The sequence below is a fragment of the Ambystoma mexicanum genome, chromosome 3p (assembly GCF_040938575.1).
Source record: "Ambystoma mexicanum isolate Mex_15411 chromosome 3p, UKY_AmexF1_1, whole genome shotgun sequence".
NCBI lineage: Eukaryota > Metazoa > Chordata > Amphibia > Caudata > Ambystomatidae > Ambystoma > Ambystoma mexicanum.
In genome coordinates, this window is record NC_090925.1 from 707,244,170 (window position 1) to 707,262,852 (window position 18,683).

Below are 18,683 nucleotides of genomic sequence, written 5' to 3' on the forward strand. Positions count from 1 at the left end.
GAAATCAAAGGGATTTTAAAGTAAGAACACTCTTCAGACGAGCGCTTAAAGATGGACAGCGCCGCCAGGTAACCCTTAACGGTACCCACTTGCAAGCCCCTGTGGGCCAAAGAAAGTAAAAAGGACAGAACCATGGGGATGTCACATGCAAAAGGATCCACATTCTGAACTCTGCACCAGTCGCAGAACTTACGCCAACGGCAACGGTACAGAGACTTTGTTGCTGGCCTTCGGGCCGAAAGCAACACCTCCATCACGTCCTCAGGGAGGTCCCAATCCTTATACCTCAACCTTTCAGAAGCCAAGCGTGAAGGTTGAGGGATCTGACCTCTGGATGGAGAACCTGACCCCCCTCCCGTGAGAGCAGATCGTCTCGGTAGGGAAGACGACGTGGAGGGCAGATGGATAAGTCGAGAAGGTCCGGGTACCATGTCCTCCGAGCCCACGCCGGGGCAATGAGGATCATCCGGGAACCGAACTTCCGTAACCTCCGCAGCACTTGCGGGATGACGGGGACTGGAGGAAACGCGTACAGCAGCGGGAAGGACCACTCCACCACGAACGCGTCTCCTAAGGCTCCTTTTGGAGGAAAATCCCACGAGCAAAACCTTTCGCACTTCCGGTTGACACTGGAGGCGAAGAGATCCACTTGAGGGGTCCCCCAAAGGGCGAAGATCTCCAGGAGAATCTCCTGAGCCAACTCCCACTCGTGAGAGATCGCGCTCTGCCTGCTCAGAGCGTCCGCCGTCACGTTTTCGGCTCCGGCCAGATGAACTGCCGAGATCGAAACTTCCTGCTGGATGGCCCAGAACTCGAGCTGCATCGCCTCCCTGCACAGAGGAAGTGACCCTGCCCCCCCTTTTTGTTGAGGTAGTGCATGGCCACTGTGTTGTCCGTCAGGATCAGGACATTCTTCCCTCGCACAGACGGCAGAAAAGCCTTCAGGGCTAGCCTGACGGCCCTCAGCTCCAACAGATTGATATGGAGTCTGGACTCCGACGGAGACCAACGACCGCTGATTGTCAGCCCGTTGGCATGAGCTCCCCATCCCGTGAGGGATGCATCCGTCACGATCGTCACCTCCGGCCAGGGAAGCCAAAATGGAGCCCCCCTCATCAAGTTGCCTTCGAAGGCCCACCATATAAGGTCCCGGGCCGACCGAGGACGGCACCTGAATCGAGTCCGACATCCTGCCGGAGGACTGCGACCATTGCGTCTTGAGTGCCCACTGCAAAGATCTCATCCGCAGGCGAGCCTCTGGCACCAGAAGAATGCAGGATGCCATGAGGCCGAGCAACCTCAAGAACTCGAACGCTGGGAGCGTCTGGGCATGCTGAAACTTGTGCACCATCTGCTGAATGTGAAGAGCCCTCACCTGGGGATGAAAACACAGCCCCAGGGAAGTGTCGAGCACTGCTCCGATGTACTAGAGCCGTTGTGTTGGCGTCAAATGGGACTTCTTTAAATTGAGGGAGAAGCCGAGCCTGTGAAGGGAGCGACAGGTGACCGACAGATGATCCAGGACTTGCTCGGGAGAGCTCCCCCTGATCAACCAATCGTCCAGGTAGGGGTAGACGTGAATCCCCCCTTGCCTGAGATGCGCTGCCACCACCACCATGAGCTTGGTGAAAACCCTCGGGGCGGAGGTCAATCCGAACGGCAGGACCCGAAACTGAAAGTGCGAGTCGCCAACCGCGAACCTCAGGTACTTCTTGTGCTTGGGATGGATCGGCACATGGAAGCAAGCATCCTTGAGGTCGAGTGACACCAACCAGTCCTGAAGCTGAAGGGCCTGGAGGACTTTAGAGAGAGTAACCATCTTGAACTTGTCCTTCCTGAGGAGTTTGTTCAAACCGCGCAAGTCCATGATGGGTCTCAAACCCCCGTCTTTCTTCGAAACCAAAAAATAAGGGGAATACCATCCCTTGTTCCTCTCCGCTACAGGCACCAGTTCTATGGCGCCTTTCTCCAGCAGGGCTTGAATTTCCTGCGCAAGGAGCGGATCCGGACTCTGCAAAGAGAGGTTCCCCGGTGGATTGTCGCGAGGCCTGTGCCGAAAGGGAAGACAGTAGCCATGGGTTATGATCTCCAGAACCCACACATCTGAAGTAATGGCTTGCCACTCTACAAGATGCTGCGCCAGCCTTCCCCCAACCGGCGAACCATGGGACATGGCCTCACGACTGAGTGGGAGCGGCTGCGGCGTTACCTGAGGGCAAAGAGGCAACTGCCCAAGCGGCCTTGGCACCACGGGTACCCTGTCGTCCACCTCTGGTACCCCTGCGTTGGCCTCTTTGACTGCCAGCTCCTCTCGCTTTACTGAAGGATGAGTAATAGCGAAAGGAACCACCCCTCCACTGCTGTCCCCTAGGACGAAAAGGCGGAGGTTGGCGAACTGCAGCGCCCAACGACTTCGCTGCAGCTTTTGAGGTCTGCAACCTCTCAAGGCTCTCGTCAGCCTTGCTGCCAAAAAGGTGTTCACCGTCAAAGGGCATGTTGAGGAGCCGGGACTGCACATCAGGAGCAAACCCCGACTTCCGCAACCACGCAAACCTGCGTATCACGGTGCTCGCCGCCATGGACCTACTGACGCATTCAGCTAAGTCCAAACCCGACTGAACGGACTCACACATGGCATCCTTACCATCCTGGAACATAGCAAGGAAACCATCCCATTCGTCCCCTTCGGGAATATGTTCAGCCGCTAACGCAACACAGTCCCACAGTGTGTGCGTGAAACGCGACAAGGCACAAATGGAGTTGGCCGCCTGAAGCGCCATACCACCAGAAGAAAACACTGTCTTCGCCCAGCCATCAAAACGTTTGTCGTCCCTATCAGGAGGGATGGTAGGGTACGACGCCTGCTTCGCCGGGGCCGTGGCCGCCTGCACCACCAAACTCTCCGGAGTGGGGTGCCTGGTCAAGTAGCAGGGGTCGCCACTGGCTGGACGGTATTTTCGCGACAAGGATCTGCCCACCGCCGGGAGACTCTCCGGAGCAGTCCAAGCCGCCGCCACCCTTCTCTGTAAAGCCATATGGAACGGCCGAACCGGGTCAGTTGGGGGACCAACATCAAGGATGTCTGTCAGAACATCCTGCACAAATTCCCCTGGGGGAGCAGACCATCCCAAGTACTCAGAAACCCTAGCCATAAGGCGCTGGTACGAGGAATCAGCATGAGAGCCAGGCTCAGGCCTACAAAACTCCACCTCCGGAGAGGTGTCCAGTCCACTGGCATCATGCAGTGACTGTCTCAACTCGTCAAACTGACTATGGCCCGAGACAATTTCATCCGGAACCTGACTAGGAACCAGGCCATCAGAATCCTCATCCGCCTCTGAAATATAGTCCAGGTGGCGAAAAGAAGGCACTCGAGAGTGCTTGCTCTTAACCAGAGCCTTCCTAGGGGGTCCACCCGTGCCCCGGGGTACCTCCGACACGAAAGGCGTCGATCGAATCGGCGCCAGCGTCGAGAGAACCGGCATCGGCGCCGAGAGGATCGGTGTCGAGGAAATCGGCGTCGACGTCAGATGCAGCGCCTCCAGAATCGGCGGCGTCGACACAGCCCTCGAGGCCGGAGCCCCGAGCGTGTCCTTCGACGACCTGAGCGTCGACGGCATCGACGACTTCCTCGGAGCCAGAGCCTCGAGAAAGCCTGTCGACGCCCTCGACGCCACAGACGTCGATGCCTTCTTCGAAGACCTCACAGGTGCACACGGTCTCGAACGCGTCGAGGACAGGAACCTGGAACGGGTACGTCGAGAACGAGACCCCTTGTCCGAACGGGACCTCTCCCGTGACTCGTGCCGACCACTCTTGCGAGCGGTGTCCCTCGACCTCACACGACCGACCCCACTCGGGGGCGCGGACGGCTGAGTACCCTGCAACTCAAGAATCGCCAGCATCTTCTTCCCGAAGGAAGCCCATTCCTCCGGCGTCGCACGGCTGGAGGGGTAAGCGACGTGAATGCCTCGAAGAGGCTGAGGAGTGGCGAGACCGACTCCTAGAAGGAGACCCACGAGACTTCCGACGATGACACGGAGAGTCACCCCTCGAATCATCCGTCGAAAGCCCCGCAGACTTTGACTTCCGGGGCTTGGACACCCGACCTACCGACAACTTCTTCTTACGTTCGCATAAGGCTTTGGACGTGAGCGACTGGCAGTCGATAGAGTCATCCGTGTCGTGGGCCTCCCCGAGGCACCAGAGGCAGGCGTCGTGCGAGTCCGTCACCAACATCTTGGACCCACACTCCCCGCACTTCTTGAAACCCGGACGCGGGGTCGAAGACGAAGTAGACATCGTCAGAAGGATTTTCACAAACGAACAGGTTCGAAGAACCGAGAAGAACAGAACTCCAAAGAGTCGAGGCGTTTAAACCGAGAAACACGAAGCAACACGTTCGCGGAAAAAACGGAACTGAGGCTATGGGCGTCGTGCGTCCTACTTATCACATCGGATGACGTCGGACGTCGGAGGAGGTCATCGACGCAGGACGCAGAAAAGTTTCCGAAGCAGCACAGCTGTGGTGATTACATGTCATAGATATGGAATATGTCGGAGGACCCAATCCCCTCGAACAATATATAAGATGGCTTGAATACTTTTGGTTTGTAATGTGCTTTGTGACATGATACATTAGTTTAATAGCCTTGTTGAGGGACAGCTGGATGCTCGTTAAAACAGGCAGTAGGGCGCAATCCAGAGAGTACAGGTAGAACGTTTATGAGGATTGTTGGTATATATATATATATATATATATATATATACACATATATATATACATACATACATACATACATACATACACACACCTCAACAAAGTTATGGTGGGTTTAAAAAGGTTTGAAAAAAAAACTTTACAATTTCCTGGAGAAAAAGGTTTGCATTTGAGCTAATTTGCATACCCACAATGCCTTACTGTTGTGGCTCAGAACTGGAGGAGAACTTTCAGCGATGGCTACTAGGTGGCGTTGGCGAATGTGTGTCTTGGCTCAAATGGACTTTCCTATTATATATTCTGTGCTCTTCACATCATCAGGGAGGCAGTCTTAGCTTGCAGCTCACAGCAAGTGCAGGGGTTCACAATCAATTTTTTTTTTTTTTTTTTTGTTGATAGTAGTGTATTTGGTTAATATGACTGTAAATACACAGGCAAGGCAGGTTAAACATCGATTTTAACAATACACGCCAGACAAGTGATCTAATGAAATGAAACACTTGTGAGAGTTGGACATCATCCGCTGTGTAAAAGAAGCCTACATGGATTCTTTGAATAAGGTGAACTCACAATCTTAAATTCAGACATAACTAAACACGACCTTTTCAAAGGTTGGTGGAGGTGTTATTCACAACAGACCCAGTCTAGAACCTCGTGAATTCATCCTGTAAGGCGTTCGTGTCGGAGAAGGTGGTCGTGCCTGCGGTTCCAGCTTCTTCTCATCATTCATACAATTTCCTGCCCTAGGTATTGAGCCTATGGATATGATATGATATATGATAGTTTATTTATATAGCGCCTAGACACAATGTGTTTCAAAGCGCTTCAAGGCAAGGAAGGGAACAAGGGAAAATACGACAACATTCTTAGAGGCCATGAACAGTAAGGATGTGAAATTAACTATCGTACTCGGCCGGACGACATTTCAGATAGTGCAAGAGCTAAGACATAGATAAGGAAAGGAAGGGGAGAGTGGGAAGGAAATGTAAACAGACAGGCGACTACCGTACTAGGCCTGACGACATTTCTGGTAGAGCCGGAGGAAAACAAAAGGTGAGGGAGAGGGGTGCAGAAAGGGAGGGGAGAAACAAAACAAGTGACTATCGTACTAGGCCTGACAATGTTTCAGATAGTGCTGGAGGGAGGGGGGGGCAACAGTAAGGGGATAGGAGAGTGACAGACGAGGTTGCTATCATAGTAGGTCCACGGACAATTCTGATAGAGTAAATGCATAGAAGAAAGTAAGGGGAAGAGGGGAGGCGATAGGAAAAGGCAGGGCTTTAAGTGGGGAAAGAAATCGAGAGGGGGCCCTCATTTGGAGGCGTGGCTTGTGGGAGGGGCGTGGCCTAAAAAGTATGCAAATCGTAGGGTATACACACAAACATATATAAATGTTATATATTTGTGTGCGTACCTTACTATGGTTTGTGAACTATGCAAGCCATCTTTTCTAAACATAGTGGTATGTAACATATTTCTACATTTATAAAAGATGGCTTGCAAAGTACACAAACCATAGTAAGGTACGCACACAAATATATAACATTTATATATATTTGTGTGTATACCCTACGATTTGCGTACTTTTTAGGCCATCTTTTTAAAGATTTCGGGTTTTTTAAAAGATGGCTTGGAAAGTACACAATTCAAGCCAGCTTTTATAAAGCTTTGACTACGGACGAAATTGTCCGTCGGCAGAGCTTTATAAAAGATGGCTTGAAATGTGTACTTTCCAAGCCATCTTTTATAAACGTCAAGGAATCCCCAGGTTCGCCGAGGGTTAAAGACGCCTCGGCGACCTGGGGAAACAAAGGGACAGTAACTGCCTCTGGTGATCTCTCGCGCGAGGGGTCACCAGAGGGAGTTACTATGACTGACGGAAGTAGCAGCCAGTCACAGCGTCACTGTGGCTGGCTGCCACTTCTGTCAGCTCACCTGACTTCATGGCAGGCGCATCTCCCGTTGCGGCTGTGGCCGCGACGGGATAATGCATCCGGCCAATGTTGCGGTAGGACGGGGGCCCCGGCAGGGCCCCGGCTCAGTCCCACTTTTTGGAGACTGCCGGGGCCGGGCCCCGGCAGGCCCCGGCCCACTTTAAGCACTGGGAAAAGGGGCAGGGGAGGAGAGAACAGAGAGTAAGCAGTCAAAAAGAGTGGAGAAGCAAGAGAAGAGAGCGAATACAATTGCAGAAGTCAGTAGTAACACATAATGTTGCAAGCCAGGATACAAGATGAAGATGGAAAAGCATGATTCAGGGCCACCAAGAGTACAAGATGATAGGCGAAGTATGTCAGTATTTAGCAAAGCAAGTGTGAACCCCATGCAATCCGCCTTCCTAGCTTAATACACTGGAAGTAGCAGCGTTCACACAAAAAAAATAAAGATCAGTATCCGAAGATGGGTCATTTAATCTGGTGCAGTAATATTGAGTGGTCCGACTGGGGTGCCGTTGAGCAAGACTTCCACAAACATTGTGCTGTGTAAGAACCCATTCACCTGAGCGTGTTAGGATATAGTGGTGATTGTGAGAAGGGATACAAGAAGTTCCAAAGAAGTTGCAAAGAAAGTTTAAAACAAAAAAGCGGCAGGGGTTACGCTTGCATAGAGCATGGTTGAAACAGCGAGGATCAAAGGTCACCTATTTGGATGAACAGAAAATCACAGCAGTGGCTGCAACGGGAGGTTGTTCAGAAAATACAGACAAACACAGGAGGTGGTTTACAAGTTAGGGAAACACAACCTTCTTTCGGTATAAACACATGCGTGGGAATTAGAAATCAAAGGGCACTGGGGAAGGTTCAGAAGGTGACCAGGAAAATGCCGAACTGCCGAAACCATGACTGTATTTGGGGTTTACAACAGAGGGCAATTGTGAGGGGCTGGGGGAGAACAGAAGCAGAAAAAGTGGGAGGTCCCCAGAAAAGGCATGGTTGGTAAGCACTCGGCGCGTGCTTGGCTTAGGGACAGGTGGCGGCATGAGGAGTTCTGGGCACAGTCGGCTCAGGGTTAGTAAATGGGGCAAGCGAGCGCAATAAACTGAGATATCCCATTCGGTCTAGGAAGCCACATTTAGGAGAAGTAAAAGACACACAAGGGGGCAAAGTCAGAAGTGTCTGGCAATGCAGGAAGAGGGGCGGTATAGGTAAGGACATGGAGGGTGGTCAGACAAGCACAGTAAGTAAGGGGGCACGATTGCAAGTGGCACAGGCTGCACGGGGCAGACTCAGTGAGGCGTAGCAGTTAGCAAATTGACATGATTGGCAGTTGGGGGTAAGCCATCAGCAGGGGTAGCCCGTCAGAAACGGGGTGTACGTGGAGAAAAAAGGCACCCAGCAAGCCGCGGCCATCCAGCCATCAGAGTGTGGTCACAGAGCGTGCCGTTATCCAGAAGCAACGAATGAGCAGCGGCTGGGGTTTGCCAGGGGATGTGCGTACACCATCATGCGTAGCCCGCCCCAAGTGGAAACAAGTTTGCGGCTCTACTCACCGTGAAGTAAGCCACGCCCAGTGGATCCTGCAGCAGATGTTCAAAGGATACAGCCCAGCTGGCCACTGCACGCGACCTGGGGGGCCTCGGGCTCAGGCCACTGGGCAAACTGGTCAAACTATGTCTACTGCCACGACCCTCGACATCAGAGCTGCTCAATTCTGCAAGAGAGAGACAAGGAACTTAATACACAGTCACTATCCAAGAGACACTCAGAGGATGCACATTGAGTCACTGAAAGGAGAGAGACCAAGAGAGGCCTAGAAACACACACTCACTCACACACGTCAATCACTGGATGTACACTCCTATTCTGGGTGAGCATTCAGACTATCCCCTACCTTAAGACCTGAGAGTACAAATAGTGGCTCTACGAGTCTTTGCTTCACTCATTTGGTGATTCCAGCCTCCCCGGCACATTCGAAGTGACTGTCCATTTCCTCTGACTTCGAGAGGAAAGTGAATGAACAGTCAGAATCAGAGGCGTAGACAGGCTAGGGCCTGAGTGGGCGAGGCCCACCCAAAATATGTAAATGCCCACTCAGCAGTACTGTGTGGGCATTTACAGATGTTACTGTCACTGAGGTGGGCCCAACTACATTAGTTTCAGGCCCCAATTGTTAGACAACCCTGACTACACCTCTGGTCAGAACCAGAGAGAGAAGCATTATGGAATGCTCGCTTAGAATAAGAAAGAACGAGGACACAGTGGCGCAGAACCTCAGAGAGACAAGACAGCCCCAAGTGTGATCACTGAACTTTCCTGGCATGATTTCACCTTATAACTGTGTGAAAACTTGGAAGCACACCCAGACACTAAAAGGGTAAAGTCCCAAAATTCACATTCATAATCAGAGAAGGTGACGTCACTGAATGTGCACTCCGTGCATAAGCAAGGGCACGCCTACAATCGTGATCCTTGGAATTCATGAAGACAGCCAGCCTGTTCCAGCTGCCAAGCCTGCTGGTCTGCTTTCCCACTCTGGTCCTTTCCTCTCCCACTGGAGAAACCACTGCACCTCTCTCTGCTGGCCATGGGCGGGTATCCCTACATATTATCCCCAGCAAAAATATCGCTGTACATTTGGTCGTTTGTCTCGCCATAGGCGATATTTTTTGGGTGGGGGGGGGGATAATTTGCGGGAGCGAGGTTTGTGGGGGTGTCCCCCGCACATTTAAAAATAATGCGGGGGTGTCCCGCGCAGGGTCCATGGCTCAATATCGCCACTAAAATATGGCAATATTTTTGTATCGCAATATTTTTGCGGGGATATTAACACATGGAACCCCTGGGCGACTGAGGAGAAATACGCCGGTCTCCATTCTCACCGATCTTAAAGCCAATGTGCAAAATTCAGCAATTTATTTTTGGCCTTTGCTAAATTGTTCTTGCAACGGTTGGAACTAATGATAATCGCTAAGGAAAGCTGGCGGCGCCATTTGTCAAAGCTGTAAATATGAATACCAAGCCTGTAAGCGAGACCCATTGGGACCTCCAGCCTTACTCTCACTGAGATTGTGGACTATAGCCCTGTCCAGTGTTCAGTCGTATAACTGCCTAAGATTATTTTTACACTAAAAAACAATAAATGTCCTGGGCCAACAGCATTTTTGTGCAAGTGAAGGTACCTCGCGCCAGGATCTGAATTTATATCTAATAGCAGAGAAAGACATTTTTATCAAAAGGTATGTGTGCTATATAGCCTTGTGCTGCAGTATTTGTTTCAGTCATTCGCAATTTGCTAGGGTCTTCCTTACATCAACTAAGAAATCCCAATAAAAATCCTATATGTTTTAGTTGCACCACATCCTGATAACTCTCCTGTAGTTCACTTCACACAACAGAGCAGGCTGACTAAGCCATTCTCGTACTCGTGTGCTTCATCAGCGTTGTTTAATATCACGGCTTTTAATTATTCACCAACTCCTGGTACACCACCTTATGTCAAGTACACGCAGACACCACATGTTTGAGAAATACAGATTCCCATATCAGCTTATGACCGTAGCATGCTGCTGGCTCTTACTCCAAAGTCGCTCCAACTCCTACAAATTACTTCAAGGAGAGAGGCAAGTACATAAATCCTGAATACACCACCCGTTTCCAATATGACTCACAAGCTGGACTCACCCCCATGCTCCTAATAGGGGCCCTGACCAATGCCAGATCCATCCCTGCACGTGCCGTTGATATAAATGACCTCATCAGCACCCAGACCTAGACTTCCTGGGCATCTCAGAAACATGGCTGCACCCAGCCACTGGCCCAGCACTATCCCTTGCCTTCCCTTTGGGCTGTGTCATATACAGGACCGACAGCCCATCAGAGTCCATCCCCATCAGACATGCCACAGTACCTATGGCTGGCAACTGCGATCTATCAGCCAAGTTGTCCCTTTCACACACGGACACCATGACCATCTTTGTTGCCCATCGACCCCCTGGCCCTATCCTTTATTTTGAAAAGGATCTCATGCACGCCGTGGGCGTCAATATCAAGTTTACCTCCAGAACAATCCTCTTAGGTGACCTTAACCTGGGCCTAACGACCTGCCTGACTCGTATGTATCTACTGTAGCCAATTCACTCAGTGCCTTTGGCTTCCGACACTTTGTCCAGAATCCCACCCATCAAGTGCCGTACACTAGATTGGCTGGCCGATCTCAACTGCCAGGTAGCCATCCTTGCCAACACGCCCTGCCCATGGCCTGACCACCATATAGTTTCCTTCACCATTTCGCTCCTGGAGCTTACCGAACATGCTCGTCCTTCCTTGTACCCAGCTTGGACACGCAGCTCTTGCAATTTAACGAGGGATAGCGTTGCACCTCTACTTCAAGCTCTCCAACCCCAACACTTGCACTCCAATGACCCTTCAACACTTGCTGACCTTTACACAAGCACCCTATTCTCTGCATTGATTGCAATTGCCCCACTAGCTCCTAGAAAATCCCCAAAACCCAAACATGCCAACTCCTGGTACACCCCTTAACTCACTGAGCTGCGTAAATCCAAACGCCTGGCTGAAGCCAACTGCAACAAAACACACACAGTTCCCGTAAAATGAAATTCGATGCGGCAGCCAAACAATATAGACAAGTGATCAGATCAGCAAAATCTACAATCAGAGAATTGCCACTGCAAAATCAAATACCAGTGAGATTTTCATAATCCTGAGGGAATAAGAAACCCTAGCTACCACTCTCCCACCATCGTCAAAGATGAGGCCTGGTGCTCCAAAATCCAAACATCAATAATGGGAAAGATTCCTCCACAAGCTATCACTGCTCAAATCTCCCGCTATTTGTTTGTCCTCACTCCACCCAGTGACTACACCTAACACCAACCAACCCCGGTTTCACTTTAGCACCGTCTCCCAGATTGAAGTATCCTCGATTCTCAAGAGCCTGAAACCCTCCAGGTGCAAAGGCGCCATTTGTCCTGCATCTTTTATTAAGGGCTACGCAGACAAACTGATCCCATTCTTAATGAAATTCATGAATGCCTCATTATCATCAGGCCAAGTGCCAGCCAATCTCAAAGAAACGTGGTTACTCCCTTTGATCAAAAACGCCTCTACTGATCCTACAGTCCTCAACAACTATCTGCCCATCACCACTGTCCCTATTCTCTTAACAGTTTTGGGCAGAGCTGCATATATATACAGATCCAACAATTCCTGGAAACCCACCACATCCAGGGCATTGGAGAATCTGGCTTCTGTCCTGGCAAAGCACAGAATCTGCCATGCTTGACTTCAAAAACCAGCTGGATGAGATCAGAGATATGGGGAAATCTGTCCTACTCCTTCTCTTGGATCTCTCAGCTGCTTTCAATCTGGTCGATGACCAGATCCTCTGCCAACACCTCTGAGCGGCAACATGCTTTTGCCTGAAGCCATCACCTGGGTGGATTCCTTCCTTGAGGGCAGATCCATGCAAGTGTTTGCCGAGAACTGCAGTGCTCAACCTGCCCCTATACCTTGCAGAGTCTCCCAAGGTTCCTGTGTGTTCCCGACCCTTCACAACATATTCACCAGACCTCTCTTCAATGTACATGACTCCATTGGCATATCCTACACAAACTATGCCGATGACACACAAATCCTCCTACCCCTGTGACAACTAACTAGAAGACACCCGCTCACTAAACAATGTTTATGCCATAATACAGGCATGGATGGCCACTCAGCGCCTCCGTCTTAACTACGATAAAACAGGGCTCCTCCTGATGGGCCCTGCCGGCTGTAATCAAGAACCTGGATGCCCAATACACATCCTTCTGCATTGACGGCATTAAAATTCCTGTCTCATCTTCAGGGAAAACCCTTGGTGTGTACCTTCACGCTAGACTCTCGCTCACAAGCCAATTGAATGCTATTGCCTCTTCATCAGCACACACAACTAAACTGATTAATGCCACCAGGTCCTTCCTCTACCAGGACAGATGTCTCACTATTGCGTGTACAATCATAGGATCAAGGCTGGATTACTGTAATGCTCTATTTGCCAGCACCTCCTGCTGGAACATTGCAAATCTACAGGTGATCCAGAACAAGGCTGTTTCGAGTGGCACTTAATACCCCAAGACAGGAGCATATCTCTGCTGTCAGGAAAAATGTCCACTTGCCCCCAATCAGAGAGGGCATTATTGTGGGGCAGAGGTCTATCCAACTCTGCCCCCCTCCCCAGACCCAGAAAATCATCAGGGATCAGTCTAACAGACCTCGCAAAACAGCCTACAGCAACAAACTACTGCAATTGAAATACAAACGTGCAAAAGCTGGCGGCACCAGCTTTCCAACCTTCGCAGCAAAATAGTGGAACCCGCTCCCCTATTCCCTGAGAGCGGAGAAATCCTACTGGGCCTACAGATCATCACTAAAAACGTGACTATTGGCATAACCGCATATGGTGGGATGCATAAAGCTTGCCCTGAACTCTTGTCCCGGTGATCGCTTTTCGTATGTGTAACTGGTTTTGGAACAGTGCCTTGATGACCCCGGGCTTACTTAGCTTTAAAAATAAAAAAATAAATAAATGTTAATAAGTCCTGTTTCATGTTTTTTTTCTGCCACAAATGTCATGTGCAACCATTCCTTCTACACACAGGACAGGAGGATGCCTCTGTTAATTACTTTGATTATTTGGGGTTGATATTCTACCAGACCTTTTCAAAGTCAAAACAATTAACCATACAATCCAGTCTGATGAAACAGGCAATTGGGGATATCTTGTACTTTGCACCTAGTTTTAAGGTCCATCCTGTAGACATGATGCTAATGGTGTATGAGACTAAAAATTGCAGAGTTGCACTGTACGTTCAGAAATGTGGGGTTTTAACGCTAATGGAAGGACCTTACAAATAACCCAAAATTCTTTTGCCAAAGTTCTGTTAGATCTGCCACAGTCTGCCCCACATTTTGCTCGTCAGAGAATAGGGCCTTAAGCACGTGATCAACCAACTATTTGTTGCAACAATGGTTTCCTCTCAAACTATAGCCAATGTCTCACAGATTATATCCATGAATTATGGTGAACTGCCCATGCCCTTAACGTACCTTGCATTGGGCATGTAAAGAAAGACCTATGCAAAATGAATCTAAGAAATTCTCACTGTTTTTAATTTATGACTAAATATGCCAATTATTAAAAACCAGCGGACATTTTGCGTATTTACACAATTGCTAGACTAGAAGAGTTCAGTAAGCCTTTGAACAGACTGCATGAAGTTATCTCTAGTCTTCCAGGTCCTCGGCCCCATCTTGTCTCGCGATCTCATGCTAATCATATGGCTATTAATAAACTGAGGTCAACTATGAGGGTCTGTATTTGGTTATTTCGTCTTGGAAAGGCAAAGAACCTGGTTCGGATCCATGTTGTTTTTGTCCAAATGTAGTCGACTCTGATGCATTTTCTTGTATCTGGTTGAGCGTAAGAAATGTTTAATTCCTGTACTTCAAAATCTTGATTTCAGACAATTTCGGCCAGACTTGCGGTATCTGCTCAATGCCTGTAATCAACTGTGTATGGGGTCATTAATGCACTTTACATCATGGAATGCGGTCACTAAAAAGAACCAAGAGACTTTTGCTTTCCTAGAACTACCCTATTGTTAACTCTTGAAAATGTTTTAGTTAATTTAGCACATTTTTTGTTTTGTGATGAGTTCTTCGTAATTGCATTATTTATACTAATTGCTTGATATGGTTGTGGTTGTATTTACATCGCAATGTTTTTTATGGTATATGTTGTATGACTTATGGCGGGAATGCCGAAATAAAGCTTCTTGGTGACGATGAAATCTTGCAATATTAAGATAGAAAGTTGAATTGTTACATTTGCAGTACATGTGCAAAATCGCTTTGAAAAGGTTTGAGATCTTCGTGAAATGTTTTCCATTAGTTCACTTAGAAAGCCCTCCGCAAACGTATCTACAGAGGTTTTCCAGTAAACTAAGCTACAGTAGATTGTCTACAAATATTTACTAGAGTTTTATATTTGCTTTGAGAAAAAATCAACCATTGGACATAACATTTGCTGCAAATTAGTTTTTTTGTTCTCCAGCTATTTCACCAGAGGAGCAAGTGGAGAAAAATTAACTTTGCAATTTCACAAAGTGTAAAATAATGAATCCCGCACAATTGCGCCATTGGAATGAACATTTCACACACTGCTAAGGGGAACGGTTGACTCATTGATAGATTTGGCTTTCACAGACCTCGCGGTAGCCACTCGACGGCATGCTTCTAAACTGTATGCGTGTGCGCTCAGCAGCAATGTCTGGACTCTGCACCAATTAAGGGATCGCAGATTTTTCGTGCTACTTCACTGTGGGTTCACTGTTGAGCAAATGTTCGGTCTTGTGTGTTCATCAAGGCATGCAATAAGTTACCGTAAAACACCTTTAGCCTCCTATGAATTCAAGGAAGTGTCCTTGATCAAATACTGATGAAGAAAATCTCACTCTCTTCCAATCCCAGAAACCAGTAAAAATGGTACAAAACATCGAATATTTCATTTTTTTGTACCAAAATCAAAATGTAAAATTGCATTCCCTTAAATTAATATTCTCACACACATGTTTGCAATACCCACAATGGTTTCAAAGTAAAAATAACTTCAACTTGAAGACAGTGTGACGATTCTTCAGATGGCATCACTTTGCCCCAGGGAAGGACCCCTCACCATAAATCTAGGGAGGTGAGGCTGCCAACCAATAATCCCCCTAAGGGTGGCATCATGCAGGAGACAATCATGGAGAGAGACGCACGCAATTGGGTGGCACAACCCATTAAGCCCCAACTGTAGAGGCTGACGATAGTACCCGAAACGTCTGGGTCTAAACTCATATCCAAAACCAAGCGTTATTGTGAAACATCCAACTATACTATGTTTTAGGTACTGAGATGACGAAGCACTCGAAAATGATACAAGCCACTGGGAAAAATACCAGAACAGCTGTAGTCAATGGAATGGACGTTCTGCCAGGACGGTCCCTACTATATCAGGGTGTCAGGAACAAACAAAGGAGGAAGGGTATCGAGGAGAGTACCAGAGAGAGTACAGAGGAGAGTACTGGAAGGAGTACCAGAGAGTATTGGAACCGGAAAGAGAAAACGAGACAGCGAGAGCAGTCGAGGCAGAGGAAGAAATGAAGAACCAGAGAAAGATTACGCATGCGAAGTGTGCATTTTTTGCCAGCAAGGTAAATGATGCTACAAATTCTCCTAAGGAACTGTTTAGGGTAGTTCACCAGTTTTCTCAGACTCTGATGTTTTATTGGCCGTGCTTTGAAATCCACTTCTCCGGCTGATCCCATCCCTCTTGGCCTTTTGAAGGAGATTTGCCCCGGCATCCTGCATCTACTCACCGCTGCGGTTAATGATTCTTTCTCCTCTGCCCACATTCCTGGTTCTCTTAAACACGCTTGTTAGGGAGAATTCTCATAAATGTGCCAATTCCTCCCACCTTAGAGCCATCAAGCTCTTTTGCTAAACTTTGGGACTTTGAACTTTCAATTCATTGTGTTTTCTTTGTTTGTTTCTTTTGGTTATGGAGTCTTACCAACTCCATAGGCATCATCTTTTCATTTGTGTCACACAGCACCCTCAGCGCAGTGGCACAGGGAAGCCTTTTCAGGCTTTCATAATGTTTAAATACCTTCTCTGGGATAAACTACTGTTTCCCAGAGTAAGAAAAGTGAAATTGACTTTACTAGTCTTTTAAATTCCTAGACCCAGCACACCCTATCTTACAATAGAGTCCTGGAGGTGTTACTTAGTATCCCCTGTGTCCAGATACTCATGTAGCAGTCAAACGCCACCCTTTCCTCTTAGAATGGCTGGTGGCAATGGTTTTACAACAAACTCTCATGATTTTTCCCGACTGCGAACTCGTCATAGCTCCACTAGCGTTAAATCGCAGGAGCAATGTTTTTCAAGACAGCGCCTGAGCCCCCTTTGTTTAAACAAGACCCGGTCTTCTTTTTTCGCCCATTCTTTTTGGAAAGATCCTTCTAGGGTTTGTCTCTGCGCACCAAACCAGGTTTGGTCCCTTTGTTCCTTCGCCTTTGGCGGGCTTCAGGAGTGAAGACCGCCTCTGGTGCCCCAGTGTCTGGGGTGGCCAGGAAGTGAGGGAGGTGCCCGAAACTCCCTGTGCTTAGTCTCCTAGGAGACCCGAATGCACTCTGGCATGATTGGCTGGCTGACTGTCCGGCAAGGACAGCCACCCTGCTGGGTGAGCGGCAGCTAGGCTGTAATAAATGGGAGAGAACTGAATAAAAGGCAAGTCTCTTGGCTTGGAAGGTAGAGTCGACCACTGGAACGAAAGAACCAAAGACGAGCTTGAAGAGGACAGCTGCTGCAACTCCTGGACTGTTTGCCCGGTGAAGCCCTGCTGCATGTCCAAATTGTCAAGTTCACTTTGGCAGCCTGCGAGGACGACTTCTACCTTTCAGTTGGTGGGACCAATCAACTCAATAGTAAGCCACCTGGATACTCACCTCGGAGCTGGTAGACTTTCCTCAGCGTGCTGCAGGAAACTGTAGAACCAGGGAGGGAGACACCAGTTTGTGTGCTTGACTGACAGCTACCGGAATTGAAGATTTGCCAAGCTTTTTCGACTGTTCAAGTGCAGTGAGGGAGTCCCCCGACATCCTCCCTCTTGTCCCCACAACTGAGGCCCAGGAACAGCGAGACCTGCAGGAACTGCCAGGAACAGGAGTCACCAGCTGCATCTTTTTCTTCATTTGAAAGGTACTGTAAAACCAGACCGAGTACTTACCTCTCGCGGTGAAGTGCTTGAAACTTTCCCAACTCACAGGCCTAATCAGCTTGTGACCCAGCATATAATTCTTCTCGCTACAAACGACTCCTAAAAACTTGTGCAGAGGCTTTTCCGTTTAACTACCAGAACTGCTTTATCCTATCCAAGACTTTAGCCCATTGACTTTGGCCTAGCCTATTGAATGGACTCTTCTGGTGAACTCTAAATATTTTCACTGTCTAAGAATGGTTCATAGTGATAATTTCGACTACAAAAATGTCGAAAGTCAAATTTTCGAAAAAAATGTCGAAAAAAAAAATGTCTACTTTTTTTTCAATGCATTTTTTTTTCGAAATGGGGGGTTCCCCCCCCCCCCTTTTTTTACATTTTTTTTAAATTTTTTCCCTTTTTTTTTTAACTCCGGAACCCCTAAAATAAATATATAATTTAAAAAAAAGAGTCGACTTTTTTTTTCGACATTTTTTTGTCGACATTTTTGTCTGTCGACATTATTTTTTCGAAATTATGACTGCCCACCTCTAAGAATAGCTTGTAACCTTTCATGTTCTAACTAACCTATGCCTTTGTGCTCCTCCTTCAAGGTATTCTGAATGCCTCAGAAACTTAGGGTGTATAGTACTGAAGTATATTTGTGTGTGATATATAACTGCCTCCTTCTAGTGAATGTTTTATAACTGACTGTGAAATAAATTAATACATATTTTAACAAGGAACCTTGAGTGCAAGAGTTTGTTTGAACACCTGTGATTGTAGACCTCGGTGTAACAATTACAGCTCACATTACCTCTTGAAATAAGCCTGGCTGCTCGGCTCTGCTACCAAAAACTGTGCACTACAGATTTATACCAAAGGTTGGTTTTGCTTACACCTGTAGTCTTAGTTGCGTGTAGTGGTTCCCAAAGGTATTGCATACAAACTCTGCCTAACAACGCTCTTATTCTTCCTCTCCTTAAGAAACCGAACCTTAATCCTTCAATCTTGAGCAACATCTGCCCCATTTCTCTTCTCTCTTTCTCTATGAAACTCTTGTTAACCCCCTCCTCTGTTCCTTTGAGGAATCTGGCTGCCTGGACCCCTTTCAGTCTGGGTTTTGGCCCAGGCGTTGAACCGAGTCTGTTTTGGTGACAGTGGTGTATAATCTCACACAGATCAGGGTGGAACAGCCGCCCTGATCCTGTTGGACTTATCC

At 48.2% G+C, this 18,683-nt stretch overlaps 1 protein-coding gene across 5 annotated transcripts in view; it reads right to left on the minus strand.

Moving 5' to 3' along the window:
- The window catches only part of RGS14 (regulator of G protein signaling 14), a 507,547-nt gene that overhangs the window by 139,075 nt on the left and 349,789 nt on the right, over positions 1-18,683 (minus strand). For all 5 annotated transcript variants that reach the window (XM_069651538.1, XM_069651536.1, XM_069651533.1 and 2 more), the window contains one exon: positions 8,208-8,368. In XM_069651538.1, the coding sequence (XP_069507639.1) occupies positions 8,208-8,368 (161 nt within the window). The remainder of the gene's footprint in view (positions 1-8,207; positions 8,369-18,683) is intronic.